Source organism: Podarcis raffonei, chromosome 5 (genome assembly GCF_027172205.1).
Source record: "Podarcis raffonei isolate rPodRaf1 chromosome 5, rPodRaf1.pri, whole genome shotgun sequence".
Taxonomy (NCBI): Eukaryota; Metazoa; Chordata; class Lepidosauria; order Squamata; family Lacertidae; genus Podarcis; species Podarcis raffonei.
Window position 1 is genome coordinate 74,131,269 of NC_070606.1, and position 9,180 is coordinate 74,140,448.

A 9,180-nucleotide genomic window follows, 5' to 3' on the forward strand; every position below is an offset into this window, starting at 1 on the left:
ACACTCTTCAAGCACATTTAATCAGTAATACACATCATTTTGCACCATTCAATATTTCCCTCTTCAGTGGTCCATTTTATATGTATTAAATAGGTATTTCCCACTAGTATGTTATCCTAAACGGACTGCAGCAAAGAGAGCGGTTGAGCTAGCATGCTTTCATATTTTTAAGCTACTTTTATCACCTAATAGACATGGTTTCTTTTTCCTCTTTTTTTCCAGAGAAAATCCAATTGTTGGGAAAATTTCTTAACCAAAGACACACTGCAACAAATGGATTTCGAAGAAACTGGAGTAGTTTTCACTTTTTAAAAATCCTGATTGTATGCTGATTCAGAGTATTTAAGAATGTACATTGCCTGGATATTAGCTGTGTACAGACAATATATTTATTATTTAATAGGGAAAAGACTTGCTTGGGAATCTGATTGTTTTGCAGGGTGAGGAACATCAGTTCCATTTCGCTTAAAGAACTAAAAGTGCCAGAAGATGAAAGTAAACAAATTTTCTAGCGCTGGAAGGAACTACTAAAGGAATAAGCTTTCTAAGGGAGGAAATTAACTACCACTGCAGAAGGGACTTTGGGTGTGCCAAGATAATAATCAATTTCATTTATGAACCATCGGTACCTATTCTGTGGACAATGAGTCTTGGCAAAAGAAATCCCAACAGGTAACAAAAGGAATTGAAGCTTTATATACAGCGCACGGCCACTTTTAAAATGGTCCTTTCTTAATCCACAATAGACATTTGTAAAGAAACAAAGTGGTACTTTTTAAATGTGCATTCATAATTAGCAATGTTATGTTATTTAAGTGATATTACTGAAGCAGGACAAGTCAGGGAGTCTATGCATCTTGTTTACAATTGGAGTGAGCAGTGAATGGAGTGACATGGGACCACTGTCTGAATTTTGTTTTTGTTTTTTTAAATAGCCAATTACTAGTACTTTATTTAGCAATCAGGGCTTTTTGGGAAGTACTGTGTAAGAACTTTGTGCTGTTGGGAAACTATTATGGGTGCATACCAAGCAACATCGACCTGCCAATCAAAACAATCGCCCTAAAGATAGGTATTACACATTGGAAATATGTCACATCCAATTGCGACTAGTTGTTTTCGAAAACCACTCCAAGCACTTTAAATATCTGGATTGCCCCCAGATTATATTTAAAGATACTTTTTAGTATCTAATCATTATGATCAGTTGAATGATCACTATTGTGGCTTAAAACAATGCTTTTGTGAACATTTTTATATCTAGTTTTTTACTTGCCAGTTGAAGTTTTGGACTCAGATTTGCATTTAGAAACTCTTAATCTTGCCTTCTTGATATATTTTTAATCATAGGCTGATAAAAATGTATGTAATGAACAGAAACATGGTATCCCACTAAGGCATAGGCTGGACCCATTGACATCAATACACTTAACTCCATTGATTTCAGTGGGTCTGCTCTAAGTATGACTAATGCTTGATATCACCCCAGGCTTCCTTTCATCAGTATTATTGAATGTGGTACTAGGAAACCTCATATTGGGAGCAATTTTCTGAGCACTGTAAAAATTGATATATTGCCACATATTTGTATATTGTTGTTCTAGTTTACTTTTCTACACTTGTTTTTCTTCTTTTTGGCTGCTATTTGCCACTGTTGTGGTTAATATTTGTTTTAATTGATAGAAATTGGGAAGAATGGATACAAGCTGCTTAAAATACTACATGAATTACTAACAGTATGGCATTGCCTAAGAAAAAATTCAAAGATCTTGCTGTAGGATTCAGCAGCCAGATTACAAGGCTTTCTGCACCAGCAAATAAATGCTTATAATCTACTCAGCTACTTTAGGCATGCTCAAAAGGGTTGCATGCAGCCAGTGGAAGTCATTTTGGAACAGCCGATACCCATGCCTTATCACTAACTGCTTTGGATAGGTCTTTTGAGTTTCAGAAATAGTTTGCCATAAACATGGGGACTATTGTTGAAGTCCTCTGGGCCCATGGGCTTAGCTGTGTAGTGCTTTGGATCATGGATCTGAGTGGATTAGCAGAATGAATGGCGCAGAAGTTATGTAAGAAGAACACTATAGAGGTACAAACAAATCTAAGAAAATTACAACTGAATCAATAATTGGGAGGTAGAAAGCTATTTTATATATGTATTTCAAGTGCAGTGACTCCTGAATCAGAGGTGTTCTTCTTTCTATGCTCTGCATTCAGCAATGGACAAAGCCAGAAGTACTGACGGAAATTATTTCCTCTAGATAAGGCTCTCCATCAGAATACCCTGTTCAGGCCTGCGTATTCTACAATCTACTATCGTCTGATAACATTTTTTAAAAATTGTACATGGCACATTTATCCACCCTAGGTTTAAACAAAAAGATTGAACTAAAATATTGGAGATGTGATTGTGCATTGCAATTTGTTTGTTCGGGGACTTGTTTCAGTGGGTTTTACTGTTTTTGATAGGCAAATGCTATTAATTCAATCATTGGTTCATCACCTGGGTGAAAGCTACATACTATATCAGTTGTAGTAGTGGGATCATGTCATATGTCACTCTTTTAATCTTTATTTAATTCAATTGGTGAAAAATAAAGATGCAAATAAATGCAAATAGTACAATCAATACAAAATAATAGTTATATTTATATTAGTTCTTAATCATGTACATAGTTTTAAACAGTGGCCTAATTTGCTCATCAAGGTAAGTCATTGCTTATCATTCCATCTTTACCACTCCTGTAGCATGAGGGAAAACGAGCCACAATCCCTGATTTAAAAGTATATCCAAATCAAAATTGCCGTTTGTTGTGCTGAAACAAACTGCAGTTGAAAAGCCAAGAACTTTGGGTTTACATCATTGTTTGCTTGAAACAAAATAAGCCACAATTTCTGGTTTGGATATAACACTAAATTGGGGATTATGGTTTGTTCCTCCAAGGGAAGGACTGAAGTGGGGGTGTTCTGCATTTTCATGGTGAGCCATTGACTATGCTTTCCCTTGAAATCTGAGCACTTAAGGTGTCCTGAGACAATCTTTCATCTCAATAATGAATTAATAAAGTTATTCCCAAGTAGTTGAATAGCATTGGCAGCGCAGTACAGCCAACAGCTTTTACTTAACGATAACACTCCCTGTTTTACATACGTGCTTTTAGATATGATATATACATTATATAAAATCATGTTGTAATATCTGACTATGACCATGAGAGCCCATACCAAAGAAGTAATAAACAATATGGGAAGGATGTCCAACTAACAATTTTAATATTCATATTTGTAAATACCATGCACAGTGAAGTTTGCCTTTTCATTAATACAGTAATGTATTACAGGAATAGTGCAAAGTATTATTTTATTTTTGAAATAATTCAGCCTAGCCACAGGGTTATCTTAAAAATCATGAGGTTGGTAAATATGACCGTACAATCCAAATCCATGGGCCTCCTGATCTATATTATATTCTGAATTACAGTCTTAAGACTAGTACCCGACTTTATTCTTACATCGCCTTATTTTTAACAGTTTCCCTCACCCCACTCTGTTTACAGCAGAATATGGTATACCTCATTTCGCATCCCAAAAAGATGTGTTATAGGAAAAATTACATTTTAATTTTAAAAGTAGGTATATAAATCAAAAACTTGTGTTAAATATTCAACCCACATTAGCAGTCTGTATGTAATAATTTACACTGGTGGTTTTTTTCTTTTGTAGAGGGGGAATTGCTCTGTTTGGAGAAACCCACTTCCTCCAGTTCCTTTAGCTGCACTAGGGAGTTCCCAATAGTGTAGCCAGATGCTCCCTGTCAGAATCATTCAGCTGAGTGGCACTGATGGGGAACCCCACTTGCAAAATAATTGGGAGCCCACTTTAAGCAGTTTCATCCGTACCTGCCCCACTCTTGCTCCATACCTGTCACATATGTCAGCTGTGGGGCAGGTGGGGATGATTTGTGGGGAACTGCCTTGCAGGCCTAATTAGGCTCACAAGCAGGGAGTTCTCCATCCCTGGAGCTGGAGTGCACCTGAAAGATGATTTGAAGTAACCCGCAGTGGCCATCCCTAGAACATAAGCAAATTGGCATGGAGTTCTTTCTGAGGTTTGAGTGTTAAAAATGTTAAAGGTATTGTGCCATCATTTTTTGTTGATAGGCAAAGTAACTTTAAAATGTATTATGCACTTGTATTCATCACAAATAGTGATACTGTCTGTAACTTTTCATGGAATCTAGATGCTTTACTTGATTAGGAGATTGCAACATGATTATTTGATTCATCAAAAAAAAAAAAAGATGAATAAGGTCTCTTAAAACAGGCAAAGTAATAAACCACCTTAAAAGACCAGTGTTCCTGACCTACTGTTAAGTGATTTTGCTGTTTGGTGTTCCTAAGCTACATGCTTAGTATTCAAGAATCTTGCTGAGATTTGACATTGGTATCATGCATCACTTTTGGATTCCTTTACATATCACACAAATGTGACCTACAACAAAATGTTGCAGGGTGAAGTGCTTCAATTCATCTTTCCAGCCACTGCATTCCATTTCCTCTTCCTGGTTTTTCATTTCCCACTTGGTTAGACAGCCAACATTTCCTGCTCACATAGCATATTGGGCTATTTGGTGGGGGGTGGGTCTTCCGTTTTGATGTTTTCCCTCTTCTTAGGGGTGTGAGGTGGCCACACTGGTGCCCAGCTCCAGCTACCTTACAATCTTGGATTTTCCCATTGATTTGCATGTGTAGTTCGCACTTCATCACTGGGACATTTTAATCATAGCTTCTCCGTGTGAACCTCAAAATTACTTATCCTGACAATCTCAACCTTATATTTCTGTCTTCTTCCATCATCTTTTACTAATTCTTACTCTGTTCTTGCTTTCACACAAATCTCTGCCTTCTTCCTGGGGGCACTAAGCATATTCAGTCTTCATTGGACTGTTTCAGTGAATCTTGTGCATTACTTTTGCTAACTTTTTTGTAATCTGCAAACTTCGGAGTTCCCATGAATCTACTGATACCTTCCTCTTCTGCTGGTGCCATTTTGGCTGTATGAGCAGTGGCATCTGTGCTGAGCATCTGAAAATATAGGGGATGGTGGACTTAAACAATCATCTGGGGCTTTTCAGTATGTTGATACTCAGTCAAGATGATTGAATTACAGTGTTAACTCTTTGCATCATAACTGTGTCATTCTACTTTGGCATTTGATGAAGCCATTTACCCTACTAAACATGTTGGTCTGTAAGGTGCTTCAAACTTTTTGTAATGCTTCTGTTAATCGTTTTGGTTCCAGTTCACATTATTTCTAAAATAATTCGCTCCTTTTTATTTTTGGAAGTGTATGCCATGATTGCACCAGAACCATGCCAATGCATAATATTTATTACTGAGGGTCATTACTCTGCAAACAGTTCTGTTGAAAGGATGTAAACTTAAATTGGGATAGTTAATATTAAGAAAACTGGGGTCACCTATTAATCAGTTCTGTCTGTATATCATATCTTCACGAAGTAACGTTTGAGTAACTTTGTTTCTGCCTTATTCTAAAAGAGCATGGTTAATTTCTGATCCTTGTGCAAGCATAGTTCTGTGGATGGAGAGGTTCAGAATAGTGCTTAATAAAGCCCCCATTCCCCTGCCTCATTGACCTTTTACTATACATAGATAGCAGCAAACCGCCCACTGTTTACCAGGAATGGCTAGTACACATCTCCCATATTAGTAATTAATCTATTCAGTTGCTGTTGCTAGAGTTATACTGGATTGCTGTGCAGAAGGAACACATTGACCTGATGATGTGAGTCATGACTGGCATTCTGTGTATTCATCAAAACATGGAGATGGACAGAGGGCTCTCAAGCAAATAAAGCTCATCATCCTCCAAATTACATTTATACCAAATTAAACCTGAGCTCTTCAAAACTATTATGGGGAATAAATGCACTTTCAAAAGTTAAGGTACAACATTGCGTAAAGTACAAGGCAGTTAATAATAAAGCAGCACTGAAAAATATTTCATGTTCCAATGAAGCGGTATCGATGTTTTCAGCATGTGGCCAAGTGCCAAAGATCTTCCTAGCCCTGACCATGCAATGCTTTTTGTCAGTGTTATATTTCAAATGCAGTAGATAACCCAGAATTAAGTTTTGTATGAACTAGGTAGTAAATATTGAAAAGGGTTTCTGTTTGGATTAGCCTAGAGATTTTTTTAAAAAGACTGCTTGCTTAATTAGCTGTGGTTGACATGTATATTTTGCAGTGTATTTTTAATTTGTCAAGATGATACGTTGAATGTATTTTTATTTAAAGATTATTTTCTTAACACAAGTATTAAAGTTTGAACCTTGCATGTTGCAGCCACTTTTAATATGTTGATTGATCATTTTAAATACTTAATACACACATAAAGGTTTTCTCAAAGAGTGGATGCTAAAAAGATATTGATCAATTGCTTATTGTTCCATCTTATGAAATAGGCAGGAAATATTAGGATTATGAATGAATTGTGCCCTTGACTGAAAGAAACATCGGTGGTTAACATACAATATAACTTCTGCAGAAAACCTGTGAAACAGGGTATGACTATGACTGTAACATAAACAAATTACATGTCAAGTACAGATAACCTTAAAAGTCAACTCAAAGAAACCAAGCAACCATATCATGACATTTATATTAATCAAGATAAACAGAATCCCTTTAAAATAATTGTGTGGTTTTATATAAAAATGCAAGGTGTGCTAGTATAGCCTAAATGAAACATTTATTTCCTTGGAAGAATAGATATCAAAAAATTTTATTCCTAAATGTTCCAGTTAGTACACCAGAAGAAAGGTTATGAGAATTTTAAAATGTGCCTTTCATATGGAATTTTAACAAAATTAAGAGGTAAACTCAAAATACCTTTGGATTAAAGGAGCTATCGGGTATCGCATATAATATATGGCTCATAGCCCTACTAGTATCTTAGCATATTTAAACACTTCAAATAGAATCCTAAACAATTTTATTCAGAAGTAAGACCCATTGAATTCAATGGAACTTGCTTTCAGTTAAGTGTATATAGAATCACAGCCTTTAATAAGATGATGATAGGGTGAGAAAAACACAAAGCTTTTAAAAATTGTTGTGAATGTAATAAAAATTTGGGACTGCAGGTGTAAAATAGCTTTGATACAGTCAGTGGCTTCAATCATAAATGAATTCAATGTAGATGAACATTTGAGAGTGTTTAGATTCTAAAGATTTAAATGTGGATATAGCACAGAATGTTAGATCTGTTTTTAAAAATGGGCAGTTTCCTTCTTAGTCATTGTATCACCTTCAAGATCTTGGGGTAGGGAGGAACTTTGTCTTAATAAGGGAAGGTACTCAAAACTACAAAATGTTGAACTTGCAGCATAAAACGTATCTTATTTTTCTGTATCCATGCTAGGCAAACTGAAGTATTGCAAAAGCGTGTGCATATTTTCATGTTCTCCAGAACATTTTGTCAGTCTAGATAGAGAGTGAACAAATTTGATGGTAGAGTGTGGGGTGAGGTAGAAGATGTTCAAATGAGGCTCTGGCAGGTGAGTATCTTCTGGGAAGCAGCAGCATATACAATGGTTTATAAGAATATTAGAAAATATAGAATCTAGCTGTTACCCAGATGGGTCTCCGTCCTTGGACAAAACATATCAGTTTCTTAGTAGGTAGAAATACAGGCAGGGTTTTAAAATAAACAAATCTGAAAGGTTAATTTCAGGCAGCGAGGTAGGTTTTTAAAAAAATAAAATTAAAAAGTAGGAGTCAAAGTGAGTTACTTCACCTAACGGCCCCTTTGGAATGGGTTGCATCCAACACAGCCCATGCATGAGCAGTACTGGTTTCTGCAATTGGGCTTCACCGTCCTCACCTCCACCCTCATGCATGCCCTCAAAATCTATTTCCAAAGGGTTGAGGGATCTTCTGAAACAGATTTTGGGGTACATGGGAGGCTGGGGGTGGGGAGGAAAGTGAAGTCTACCCACCTGATGTTGGATCCTGCCCAGTCCCCTTCCACATTGCATCTTAAGACTCAGTAAATGCAAGGTCTATCCTTGGCTCAAGCATCAGACATTTTTCTTCCACATCCTTTGTTTTCTTTGCCAGTTCATCTGATGAAGAGTCAGGGCTCTTTTTTTTTTTAAGGAAAAACCGGTGCTGGTATTCAGTGTGAAGTTGTTACAGTAAGTGCCACACTTTTAACATGGGGGTACAGAAAGTGCCAGTACTATGTACCCTTGATTACCCTTAGGGGGGAAAGCACTGAAGAACTCAAAAAATGCACACTCTTTTGTAAGATGTTGGTTGGTCTGGGATATATACTGCCCTAATGGGTGTGTGTGAATAAAATAATTTATTATGGGCCAACATGGCTACCATATATGAGAAGGTGGAATTAAGAAATATAATGATACGTATCATCATGGAAATTGCATATGATATATACAACTGATAACAGTAGATGTCTAAGGAGATTCAATCACCACATCATAAGATTATCTAGGAGATTAAGGCACTATGTTGTGATTATGCAGCTAAATTCAAAAGTTTTGGGAATCAGTCTAGATATTTGTGGCTTGGATATTACCCGATGCTTTATTATATTCTGATGTGACAATGCTGTCACTATCAAATATTCTGATATCCTTCCTTATTACATATAATTGCCAGATTGAGTTTGGCTGGACATCAGAAAATGAGGTTTCCTCATCTCCAACAGACTGGCTTAACTGGGTCTGTGTGATGTTTACTTCAAACAGACAGACAACAAATCATCAATACAATATCAAGCTGTAACTGATGTTGGGTTGTCAGTGAGGTTAATTTTCTTCTGCATGCTAATTATTATAATTGGTTATGAGGAATGTTTTCCTGTAAAAGTTGATTTTTACACATACAAATAAAGAAATTGAGATTTACAAATGTAATGTTCAATGTTAACATACATCTTTCAAATACATACTTCTGTATAATTTGATAGTTTAGCTAGGGCACATAAACTAAGGCACAAGGGAGACAATTTGGTTATGAATGTAACTTGATGGCATTTCAGTTTTTTGTTTTTTTTTTTAGTGTTCTGCAAGATCGGGGTAAAAAAAAAAAAGGTACAAAATAATAATAAAAATTATTCATATAAAATTAT

General features: G+C 36.1%; 1 protein-coding gene across 3 annotated transcripts in view; it reads left to right on the forward strand.

Annotated features, from left to right (window-relative positions):
* Positions 1–3,043, forward strand: part of RASA2 (RAS p21 protein activator 2) — a 44,342-nt gene extending 41,299 nt beyond the window's left edge. For all 3 annotated transcript variants that reach the window (XM_053390149.1, XM_053390147.1, XM_053390148.1), the window contains one exon: positions 223–3,043. In XM_053390149.1, the coding sequence (XP_053246124.1) occupies positions 223–332 (110 nt within the window). In that variant the 3' untranslated portion in view covers positions 333–3,043. The remainder of the gene's footprint in view (positions 1–222) is intronic.
* The last annotated feature ends 6,137 nt before the right edge of the window (positions 3,044–9,180 follow it).